The 12,865-nt window shown below is 44.4% G+C and overlaps 1 protein-coding gene across 1 annotated transcript in view; it reads right to left on the bottom strand.

Annotated features, from left to right (window-relative positions):
* The window catches only part of CHD5 (chromodomain helicase DNA binding protein 5), a 79,681-nt gene that overhangs the window by 56,727 nt on the left and 10,089 nt on the right, over window positions 1–12,865 (bottom strand). The window contains exons 3-4 of the mRNA XM_063145371.1: window positions 2,221–2,403; window positions 1,154–1,272 (exon numbers count right to left, since the gene is read on the bottom strand). Coding sequence (XP_063001441.1) covers window positions 1,154–1,272; window positions 2,221–2,403 — 302 coding nt within the window. The remainder of the gene's footprint in view (window positions 1–1,153; window positions 1,273–2,220; window positions 2,404–12,865) is intronic.

The raw sequence follows: 12,865 nt of genomic DNA, 5'->3' as shown, positions 1-12,865 counted from the left end.
TGCTATCAGTCCAAAGACAACAGAAGTTACTGCCCAAATCTATTTCCCAGTGCCCAGGATCCATTCCACACAGTCCTGGGGGTCCATTAGGGCCAGAGGGAGGTTTTTTCCATCAACCTAATTGCCATGCAGAGGTAGAATTTTAAAGGGGGGGTTGCAGCTGGGGAGGGAAGAGTTAACTCTGTCCTTCCCCCGAGTCACAACACCGCCCGTTCAAAAATAACCTTCTCCCATGAGGCGATTCAGCATGGAAAACAAACGTCCCCCATGGTTTGGGATGATCTGGGTAAGGGTGAAGATCGATTTGAGATGATGTGGAGATTCGTTGGCTGCTTCGCCTCCAGTGAAATGTAAAATAAATCCTAGTAATTGTTTCTAAATTTGCAAATATAGATAGAAGTGAGCAGGCACAGGTTTGGTTCAGATCCCATGAGCCTGGGGGGCCTAGCAACACCCCAGGACCTCCCCCTCCATGGGCATGAGAACATCAGAGGAGCCCTGATGCTGGATCAGACCAAGGGGCCATCTAGTCCAGCACTCTGTTCACACAGGGGCCAAACAGCTATCGACTGAGAAGTCACAAGGAGGACACAAGTGCAGCAGCACTCTCCTGCCCATGTTCCCCAGCAACTGGTGTACTTGGACATACTGCCCCTGATACTTGAAGTTGCATAGAACCATTGAGACTATGCCATTGTCAAAGCTATCCAAATTGGTAACCATAACTGCACCTTGTGGAAGTGAATCCCAGTTTATCTATGCACTGCATGAAGAAAGACTTCCCTTGATCTGTCCTGAATCTCCCACCCATTAGCCTCATGGGATAATGAACCCCCCCCCCAATGGATTATAGTCCTATGAGAGAGGGAGAAAAATATCTTCCTCTCCACTTTCTCTGTGTCGTGCATAATTCTGTACACATCTATCTAAGTTAAACAATCCATCCTCTTGATCATTTTAGTTGCCTTTTTCTGCAGTTCCCCCGCCCCCCAGCTTTACAATATCTTTCTTTTAGGTGGAGTGTCCAAAACTGTACATCTGACAGATTTCTATTTGAGGACTATGGAACTGGCAGAAATCCAGAAGACCAGTCCAAGTCCTACACACAATACACCCACCCACACGGAGCAGGAGAGGTGTCAGCATCACCTACCTAAGAAACTGGCTGAAGGCCTTGTAATTGGTCAGCATGTGATAGTCCTCTTCGGAGAAAGCATAGTCTACGTCATCCAGCCCCCACTCCTCCATTAGCTGAGCTGATGTCTTGGGCTCCTATAGGAGATCAGAGCAGTGCTGAGGGATCCATAGAATCATAGAATCATAGAATAGCAAAGTTGGAAGGGGCCTACAAGGCCATTGAGTCCAACCCCCTGCTCAATGCAGGAATCCACCCTAAGGCATCCCTGACAGATGGTTGTCCAGCTGCCTCTTGAAGGCCTCTAGGGTGGGAGAGCCCACCACCTCCCTAGGTATCCACATTTGCAGTTGTCACTTCCGAGACAAGAGCATGCTGAAACACTCCGTCAACAGATGTTGGATGCAGCCGTCACTCTGCAAGAGAGGCTCCATAGAATTCTAGAATAGTTGAGTTGGAAGGGGCCTAGAAGGCCATCATGTCCAACCCCCTGCTCAATGCAGGAATCCACCTTCAAGCATCCCTGACTATCCCTGTCCAGCTGCCTCTTGAAGGCCCCAAGTGTGGGAGAGCCCACGACCTCGCTAGCTCATTGGTTCCACTGTTCTACTGCTCTAACCATCAGGATGTTTTTCCTGGTGTTCAGCTGGAATGTAGAAATGCCAAATTGGCTCTGAGTGGCTTTATCGGTCAGGGTTTTTTTTTAATCACACAGCTATATGTATTTATGGTAGCCACAGGAACGTCACGGCCTGTGTTTCCGTCTGGCCACTGGAGTCGCTGGCAAACTTGGCAGAAGCACCCAGTGCCACGTGCAGAGTTCAGCTTTCGACACAGCAACATCAAAAACTCAAACAGGAAATCTTTGTTTAGATCAGTCAAGGCTGGATTCAAAGCCGGATGGTGGGTGCAAGTGGTCGACTCACCATGGAGCAGAGTGCCTGCAAATAAACACCACCCCCAAGGCTATCACACACCCAGGTGTTTGTGTGAACAGACCCCGAGTCTGTAATATGCTGCAAATGCCCTTACTGTCACAAGAAGATGCTTGGTGCAACGGCCTAAGGCATCTGGAGTTCACATACCTTTAAGCCTCCGTCTTCATTCTCCTCCTCCTCTTCATCTTTCTTTTTCCGTTTGGCTTTTTTCTCCTTCTTCTCTTTCAGTTTCTTCTTCTTCTTTTTGTTGGGGGAATAGTCGCTGCCTTCGCTCTCGGATTTTTCTCCGGGTTCCTCCTCATTCTCGGAGACTTCTTCGTTGTGCCCCCCCTAAATGTCAACAAAAACAAACAGGCACGCACTAGAGAAAAGAGGCAGAGGGAAAAGAACGGTCAATGCTCCTGTACTCACCGGGGCATCCTTCTTTTCTTTCTTAAACCACAAACCCCTCCTAGAAAGAAGGCTTCAAAGTCACGCCACAGACTGTTATGACTGGAAAGGAACTTGGAAGATATATATTCTGCCTCTCTCCCTCTTAATGACATCTTAATTCCAATGTCCTCCAAACCATGCGTGGTAAGGATTCAGCCACATGTTGGTGCTGGGTCAAAACTGCACTCAGGGCATTTAAAAAATATTTTAAAATATGTTTAGAATATATAAAAAATTGTCTTGTTTTTAAATTTAAAAAGGCAATTAAAATAAGGGTTTCTTGTATATAAAATGAAATCTTCATTTAATATATGAACATGTTAAGACCAGCATTACGAACCTCTGAAAACTGAATCTCAGATCATCTATCAAACATGTGGGGTTTGAGCAGGGATCCAGAACATGTGGCTCTTGAATTGTTGTTGGACTATATCTCCCATCATCCTTTGCTGGCTATGGCTGCTGGGAGTTGCAGTACAACAATATCCGGAAGGTTACACATTCCCCACCCATGAGTTAAATCCTGCTTTCCTATGTAAAAAGAAAATAAATCCTATGCATATTTAGACAGAAAAAAAGTCCTACAACTTGGAAGGGGTCTAAAAGGCCATCAAGTCCAACCCCCTGCTCAATGCAAGAATCCACCCTAAAGCATCCCTGACAGATGGTTGTCCAGCTGCCTCTTGAAGGCCTCTAGTGTGGAAGAGCCCACAACCTCCCTAGGTAGCTGGTTCCATTGTCGTACTGCTCTAACAGTCAGGAAGTTTTTCCTGATGTCCAGCCGGAATCTGACTCATTCTGCAGTGAGACAGGCAAAGTTCACAGAATTTTGCGTGTTTTATTTTTTGAAAGGTTCTGCAATTTGTGCAAATTTCTGAGTCATATATATAAATTTTGGGCAAATTTGTGCGAGTTCTGCAGATTATGGTCAAATTTGCAAAATTTGTGCAAATTCAGCTATACTTTGCACAATTTCAGGCGTAACTTACACAAATTGCTCAGAAATTTGCACAAACAGCAGAACCTTCCAAAAATGTGCAAAAAAGTTTCCAGAGTTCGGGGAACTGCTCACAGCTGAGCTCACAGACACAAAGTGAATCGTACACGCTATGGAATTCCATTGAGCCAAAAAGGAAGCAGATCCTTTGCAAAAGGGAATGCTAGGAGTTGTAGGCCATCAGATTTTTATTATGCAGTCACAGACCCAATAAAAGCAATACCAACAATCATTAATTCAAAACCATAAAATCACAGTCTTTTGTTCAACAGGTTAAAAGAGTTATTTAAAACATACACATATTTAAAATATGTAGGCATAGTTAGTAAAATTGGGAAAGTGGGCCCCATTCTGCAGGTTGGGAATCCGAGGTGGATCCTGGGTCTGGACCAGTTGAAGACCACTAGCACATGAAATATTCTGGCCTCTGACCACTGAGGGCAGGAGCGTCAAATCTCTTTCACCCTGAGCACGGAGTTACATACATTTTAGTATGTGGTCACAGACCCAATAGAAACTATACCAACTATACCAACAATCATTAATTTAAAACCATAAAATCACAGTCATTAGTTCATTATACGAACAGGCTAAAAGAGTTATTTAAAACATACACATATTTAAAATATATAGGCATGGTTAGAACACCTTGTACAAAAGATAAGCAACAGCAGCATGGGATAGAAGTTACAATTAAGATAAGATCAATTTGCGATTCCTTTGTATGGAGAGGAGGAACTTAGCCACTAACTCTGTTGTTAACTTGTTTGTACCTGCCAGAAAATATTCCAAATACTGTTTGGGTGTCCTTCCAGGGCATTTTCTCATAAGAGGGCCAAGAAATCTATTTCTCTCCTCCCTGTGGAAGCTACATTGGAAAAAAAAACATGGTCTAGTGTTCCAACTGCTTTGTCACCACAGGGCATATGGGATGCCCTGATAACGCCCTTCCAAGATTGCAGAAGTAAGGCAGTTAAATCTAGCCCTTGTAAAAGCATGTCGGTACTTGGGGATGGTCAAATAGTCCAGATATCTAGCATATCTGGGAAATTCAAAAATTAGACCAGAGTGTACTGGAGAGCAGGAACTGCGTGCCTTTGTCATAGCATATTGAAAATCTATATCTTTAATCCGTTGTTCTACTATGGATTTTACCACAGAGTAATCTTGTGTATGTAGAAAATCCATTGATAGACCTAATATGCACAATTTGACAGTAAAACCTTTATACCATGAACTGGTAAAAACATCCCTTTGCAAAAGGTAAAGATAGCTTTGGGATGAATGGGCATATACAACCTTTAGCCAATATCGAAAGGCAAGGGACCAAGCCCTGCCTTCTATAGATGCTAGGCCAGCCTCCAGGCGCAATGCAGCAGACGGCACACACCTCGGCATTCCAAAAAGTGAGTGCAAGAAGTTTGACAGAACACTCTCGGCAGTTGTATTAAATCCCTGGATCCATATTGGGATAGCGTACAGCAACTGGGCCAGAATTTTAGCCTTCAATACTTGTAGGGCAGCAGGAATAAATTGTCCTCCCTTGATATAAAAAAACGAAAAACTGCCTTACTGATATTCTGGGCAGCTTGAACTGCAGACTGCCTATGGGTAGCCCAGGAAAGTGTGGAGGAAAACACAATACCCAGGTATTTATAGTTCTTAACTTGCTCTATGTGCTGTCCCTCTATTAACCACTTGTTTGTTGTTGTACGCCTGGAAAATACCATAATTTTTGTTTTACTGAAGTTAACTGTGAGTAGATTATCCTTACAGTAAGTCATAAAAACTCGAAGTAAGCGTTTAAGGCCTATTTTGGACAATGCCATTAAGACAGCATCGTCTGCATACAACAATAGAGGGACTTTGGTCTCTGCCAGTTTTGGTGTATGAAAGTCAGATGCTAAGCAGTTCCCCATCAAATCATTTAGATAGAGGTTGAACAATGTAGGGGCTAATATACAACCCTGGTGGACCCCCTTGTTGGCTAAAATAGGTTTTGTCAGGTTACCCTCCAGTTGTAGGCCTTTTTCCTGTCTAAACATGCATAGGATTTTAGGACTTTTTCCTGTCTAAACATGCATAGGATTGTAGGACTTTTTCCTGTCTAAACATGCATAGGATTGTAGGACTTTTTCCTGTCTAAACATGCATAGGATTGCACCTTTAAAGAAAGCATGGGTAAATATATATATGATGGGGTATGTGTCAAGCATTATTTTTATTTATTTATTTATTTATTTATTTATTTATTTATTTATTACATTTCTATACCGCCCAATAGCCGAAGCTCTCTGGGCGGTTCACAAAAATTAAAACCACAGTAAAACACCCATTATAAACATGATCTTGTAAGTCAAGGGTTGCTATGGACTTCTCAACAGACCCTGGGACAAATAAATCTTTACAGGGATGAAGTTTCAGGCCATTTCCTTTTGCATCTCATTATGAAGGGGTAAAGACATCCACGCAGGCCAGGCCCATTCCCTGCAAATGCTGCACTCTCCACCACCACTGTCACAGTGGAAACAGCAGTATCATTTATAATGATCCCGTCCCTCGGTAGATCTGAACTCTCTTTTCCACGCAAGATCCTGCATTGTTGTTCTTTTAAAGGAGAAATGTATCTCTCCCCTCTCATAAATTTAGACCTCTCGGTCATCTAGTTAAATTGATTGCCACTAGATTCAGGACAGAGAAAAGAAAGTACTTCTTCACACAGCACATAATTAACATATAGAATTATACCTTTTTTAAAAAAAGAAAAGAGAAATTCACCACCAGTCATGCTAGCCTCTGAATACCAACCATTGGAGGCACAGAACAGGGATAAGTCCTATAATTACCAGCTGAAGACTGTAATCTAAATGCCTTGTTTGTGGGCTTCCCAAATAATAATAATAATAATAATAATAATAATAATAATAATAATAATTTATTTATTTATTTATTTATTTATTTATTTATTTATTTGTTACCTGCCTCTCCCTCTGGATCGAGGCGGGGTACAACACAAATAAAAACACCATAAAATACATAAAACTAATTCAAACATTTTAAACCAGTGCATCATTAAAAGCAGCACACCATTAAAAAAAGGCATCTTAAAATTCAGCTGGGTAGGCCTGCCGGAAGAGATCAGTCTTTATGGCTTTCTTAAATTCTGGAAGACTGTTAAGTTGTCGAATCTCTCCCAGCAAGCCATTCCACAAACTGGGAGCGGCAGAAGGAAAGGTCCTCTGGGTAATAGTTGTCAGCCTTGTTTTTGTTGGCTGGAGTAGATTCTTCCCAGAGGACCTGAGTGTGCAGGGTGGATTGTACGGGAGAAGGCGATCCCGCAGGTAGCCTGGACCCAAACCATGTAGGGCTTTAAAGGTGATCACCAACACTTTATACTTTGCCCAGAAACTAATTGGCAGCCAGTGAAGAGATTTTAAGACTGGTGTGATGTGGTCACCCCTAGGTGTCTTGGTGACCAACCTGGCTGCCATATTTTGAACTAGTTGAAGTTTCCGGACTAGGTACAATGGTAGCCCTATGTAGAGCGCATTGCAGAAGCTGAGCCTTGAAGTTACCAGCGCGTGCACGACCGTCTTTAGGTCTTCTGACTCTAGGAAACAGCGCAGCTGGCGTATCAGCCGAAGCTGACAGTAGGCACTCCTGGCCATCACATCTATCTGGGCTGTCAAAGGCATCTAGTCGGCCATTGTGGGAACAGGACCCTGGACAAGATGAACCTTTCTCCTGATTCAGCAAGGCCCTTTTTTGGCAAACAGGTGATGGTTTTCCACTACCTATCTTTGCCCCTCTAAGCATGCCTAACCACACACATACCCATCACGAAGCCATGAGTTTGCAAACACATTTCTTGTGTTCAAGTATTACATTTGTCTAGGTCTGCATCAAAGGCCTTTTAGGAGAATACTTTAGATGTACTGCGCAAAGAGTCCCAAGCAGACGCCCAAACGGTGCCTGTGTGGGTCTCCGTGAAGTTGGCCCTACTGTAGAAACAACTGCTGGCATTCACGGGCTTTGGCAGTCTTCTTTTTCCTCATCTGGCAACTTGCCACAGTAGATGCTGCGTCAGGGGCAGGCAGCGATAAAGCGAATGAGATTTCAGCACCCTGGACAGAGGACAAGGCACAGAGAGGGGCAGACACAGCGGCATATGCTCCTGACACAACTGGATTGCTCCACGCTAATCACTCCTTTCAGTAACTCTCCGGCTGCTAAATTTGGAAGGATGCTCCACCGTGTTCAACACAAAGAGTATTGTCTTTCTACAAAAAGCCCGTGGTGAACCCCAGAGATGCATCCGGGTTCTGTGTCTGTCTCTTCTCCATTCACTCCTTTCATGTCTTGGGGCATGAGTCAAAGGCAGTCTGAGCTCCGTTGCTAGTTTTTGGCGTTGATCTCTTTGCACGGACGCCCAAACTGACGGGGAAACTGTGGGTCACTGTCAGGTTTCCCGGTTCCTTGGGCAAGCCCACATTCTGGCAAAGTGACATAGGACACCCAAAGCAGTGAGACTTCTTCATTGCAGGAAATCCCACGGCAAAAGCTTAGTGTTTATACAGTTCAGAAATCATACAGCTGTAGCTCTAGACACCAAGAAATTGCAGAACAGTCAAAAGCTCATCACTGCTACCGTGGCTGAGACCCTCGTCAACGTGGTCTCCCAGTGGCCCTCTCTACGGTTCCGAACGCAAGGGAAGGTCAATCCATACATAGGTTCCAAACCTGGACAAGGGAGGGGAATGATTCCTGGCAGTCACAGGATTTCACTCTGTCAGGTTCCCCATGACTCAATTACTATCTAATTATTTATTTTGTTTATTACAAATCTAGACGGCCCGATAGGTGGAGCTCTAAATAACAAATGATCAGTCTTCCATTTTCGGCATTTCACGAAGGGTAGGAGGGCAATGAAAACTCTGGCGAGAGAGGCAAGAATTTTGAAGAATTTTCTCCTTGGGGAGGAAGACAGGGTCCCCACATCCCTTTTTTAAGTGTAGGCAGATGTTGAGGAGGCCGCTTGCTATTTTTTTCTTTTTAAAAAAACACTCCAATGTCCAGGAGTTCTTCCTGAATGCCTATTGGAGAGGGTGAGGTCACATGGTCTAAAATAGGCATTCAGGAAGAAGTGCCAGAGGTAGGTTTTTTTAAAAAAAAGAAAAAGAAAAAAGACCCACTCAACAAGCGGGTAGACTTTTAAAAGGTATGTGGAAATTCTGTCCCCCTCCCAAGCCTAAAAATTCTCTGAAATCCCCCCCCCCCCCGCACGCACACAAAAGAGGCAGAGAAAACAATGCTTCTTTTGCAGGGAGAGCAAAGGGTCCTGAAAATAGGGGCCAGGATTCAGCACACCACTATTCCCATGCGCCGCTTTGCTTTCTCACAGTACATGAGGGGCTGCCTTCCTTTGGAGGGGCGGGGGGGCAGAGAAACTGTTACAGCAGCGGTTCTCAACCTGTGGGTCGCGACCCCTTTGGGGGTCGAACGACCCTTTCACAGGGGTCGCCTAAGACCAACGGAAAACACATATTTCCGATGGTCATTTATTTGTAATTAGAAATAAATATTTCACAATATATAATTACATATTGTTTTTGTGATTAATCACTATGCTTTAATTATGTTCAATTTGTAACAATGTAAATACATCCTGCATATCAGATATTTACATTACGATTCAAAACAGTAGCAAAATGACAGTTATGAAGTAGCAATGAAAATAATTTTATGGTTGGGGGTCACCACAACATGAGGAACTGTATTAAAGGGTCACGGCATTAGGAAGGTTGAGAACCACTGGGTTACAGCCAGGGAAATACCAGCCTCACAGACCTGACTTTGGGTGGCCCAACCCTCATCGCCACCCATCTTTTTAGCTGCGCATGTGCTTCAAAGTGTCTGTGCAATGAACAACCACTACGCACACACGCACACGCCTGCACACACACACACACACACACACCGGTCTTTGACTTCGGTGCCTTTCGGCAGTCCTTCCCAAGTTCTGTCGCACCAAACCTGTGACTCTCCAGATATTGTTCTAACTGCAACTTCAAGCCGCTCTAGCCAGCATAGACCATCGTGAAGGATAATAGGAGTTGTAGTCCAACATGTAGCAAGACAGATGTCCCCTATAACTTCTCTGTTTGTTTATTTATTTAAAACATTTGTATCCCGACCTACATCACTAGGATCTCAGGGCGGTCTTTCCCAACCTGGAAGTCTCCATATGTGTTAGAGCTGGCTGGGGGCTGATGGGTGTTGTAGTACAACAGAAATGGAGGCTACCAGGTTGGAGAGGACTTCACTACTGTGACAATCAGAGCCCAGAAAGGCTGTGCAAACTGGCTCCCTTCCTATTGGCTGCTGCAGATTCAATGGACCTGGGTCTGATCTGTTCTTCACTGAGGAAAAGAGTGCATCACCAAACCTGACTGCTTCCATGGCCCTTTGAACTTAACGGTTATTTTCCCCACTGTCATCGATTTCGGCCCAGGTTCTCCGATCCGCCATCTTGGAACATTCCGGGCCAGGTTGTAATCACAGCCAGGTGGTTTCTCACATTTGATGGAAGCCCCAAATGCAAACCGCCTAACCGTAGAGAGAGAGAGAGATAATATAGATGTCCCCCGAAGCTGCTAACGGTTTTCCGTCCTTCAAGTTTTCCATTTAAAAAGAAGAGTTTGGAAAGAAAGAAAGAAAGAAAGAAAGAAAGAAAGAAAGGAAGGAAGGAAGGAAGGAAGGAAGGAAGGACGGACTTCCCCCTTTCACTGGTGATATAAACAGTAATAATTTAGTCCTGAATAATTCGTTGCCATGGTAATTCCTGCAGAACTGGCTGAAATCCCATCTTTCCTTCTGCCTCTCTCTCTCTGTGTCTGACGAAGGACTTTCATCTACATATGTTCAGACTTAAACAGCAGCCTGGTTGTTTTGTGTAAATATCTCTCCCATATTGCTTCTGCTACAGGGAGCCCGGCTGAATTCAGACAGCGAACGCATTTGGCTGCCGAAACAGGGATTGCAGAAGCAAATGAAAATCCTACAATTTGGAATGAGGGTTCAGGGCCAAAGAAAACCTGCCGCCCTGCTTCATCTGCAAATGCTGCCCCCCCCGCAAAAAAAGTTCTTTGTTGTTATTTTTAAAAAAAAATACAGAAGGTACAAGGTAGCGTCTTAAATGCAAACCAGCCATGATTGCAGAGATGTCCGTAACAGGGAAAACTCATAGTGGCAGAACACCTGCTTTACAAGCTGGCGTTCAATCGGTGGCATCTCCCCTTGAAAGATAATAAGGATAAGCGCTGGTGCCAGCCCAAAGGGAGAATGTGGCAGTTTTCATCTGTATTATTTATTTATTTATTTATTTATTTATTTATTTATTTATTTATATCCTGCCTTTTCCCCAGTACTGGGACTCAAGGCGGTTTACAAGCTTAAAACATGTACAATTAAAACATATAAATATAAATTACAAAAGTCAAAATAGAATTAAACCTACCATAAAATCAAAAACATGTTAAAAATTTTAAAAACTGTAACAGGTTGAAAGGGGGGGGGGATCCAACACATCAACACAGGTCCAGTGTCGTTCCACAAGCCTGGTGAAACAAAAAAGTTTTTGCCTGCCTCTGAAACTGTAGCACAGAGGGAGCCAGCCTGGCCTCCCTGGGAAGGGAGTTCCAGAGCCTTGGAGCAGCCACCGAGGAGGCCCTCTCCCGCGTACCCATCAGGTGTGCCTGGGGTGCTGGTGGGAGTGAGAAAGAGGCCTCCCCAGAAGATCTCCTGAGACAGCCTTCCTCAACCTGGGGTGCTCCAGATGTGTTGGACTGCATCTCCCAGAATGCCCCAGCCAGCTGGCTGGGGCATTCTGGGAGTTGTAGTCCAACACATCTGGAGCGCCCCAGGTTGAGGAAGGCTGTCCTGAGAGGTTGTGGAATGAGCTCCCCAGAGAGGTCCGCCTGGCGCCTACACTGTACTGTTTTCGTCGCCAGCTGAAGACCTTTTTATTCTCTCAGTATTTTAACACTTAATTTTAACTTAAATTTAAATTTTACTGTTTTAACTCTGTATTTTAATTTTATATCAATTTTGCTGCATGGTTTTTATCCTGGTTGTGCTTTTTATACTGCATTTTGTATTTGTGCTTTTAACCTGTTGGTTGTTTTATTATGGTTTTAATTTTTGTGAACCGCCCAGAGAGCTTCGGCGATTGGGCGGTATAAAAATGTAATAAATAAATAAATAAAAAAAATAAATCTCAGAGCATGGGCAGGCTCATATGGGAGAATACGGTCTTTCACATCATGTGGACCCGAGCTGTATGGACCAGCCCTCTGAAGCCTCAGCTCCTGTCGAAGGTGGTGAAAGTGATAGGGACGCAGGAAGCTCCCTTATCATAGGGAGTCAAGCCCATTGGTCCATCTAGGGTAGGGTGACCATATCAAAAGGAGGACAGGGCTCCTGTATCTTTAACAGTTGCATAGAAAAGGGAAGTTCAGCAGGTTTTATTTGTATATATGGAGAATCTGGTGAAATTCCTTCCTCATCACAACAGTTAAAGTGCAGGAGCTATACTAGAGTGACCAGATTTAAAAGAGGGCAGGGCCCCTGCAGCTTTAACTGTTGAGATGAAGAGGGAATTTCACCAGGTTCCCCATATATACAAATGACACCTGCTGAAATTTCCTTTTCAATACAACTGTTAAAGATACAGGAGCCCTGTCCTCCTTTTCATATGGTCACCCTAATCTAGGGCAGTGTGGCCTACATGGGCTGGCAGCACCTCTACAAGTTTCGGGCAGGGGTCTTTTCCAGCCCCACCTGGAGATGTGGGGGATTGACCCTGGGACCTTCTGCATGGGAAGCAGTGGCCCTACTACTGAGACACGGCCCTTCCCTGGGCCACTAAGGGAAGAGTGTCTCAGTTTACCTTAGCAAAGGAGTTGGCAAAAGAAGCAAGGGAGGGGACCTGCCCAAGGCCATCTGGATGAACCCTATCAGATACCTCCTTGCCAAAGAATACACTGGTGCACCTACGGGTGACCACATTATACCAGTTTTAAAAAACTCTTCACTGGCTGCCAATTAGTTTCTGGGTGAAGTATAAAGTGTTGGTTATTACCTTTAAAGCCCTACATAGTTTGGGTCCAAGTTACCTGGGGATCACCTTCTCCCGTACAATCCGCCCTGCACACTCAGGTCCTCTGGGAAGAATCTACTTCAGCTAGCAAGAACTAGATTGACAACTGTTACCCAGAGGACCCTCTCTTCTGCTGCTCCCAGGCTGTGGAATGGCCTGCCGGAGGAGATTTGTCAACTTCACAGTCTTTTAGCATTTAAGAAAGC

Source organism: Elgaria multicarinata, chromosome 20, assembly GCF_023053635.1.
Source record: "Elgaria multicarinata webbii isolate HBS135686 ecotype San Diego chromosome 20, rElgMul1.1.pri, whole genome shotgun sequence".
NCBI lineage: Eukaryota > Metazoa > Chordata > Lepidosauria > Squamata > Anguidae > Elgaria > Elgaria multicarinata.
Note: the sequence above shows the minus strand (reverse complement) of the source record. Positions and strands in the feature narration are given on the sequence as shown.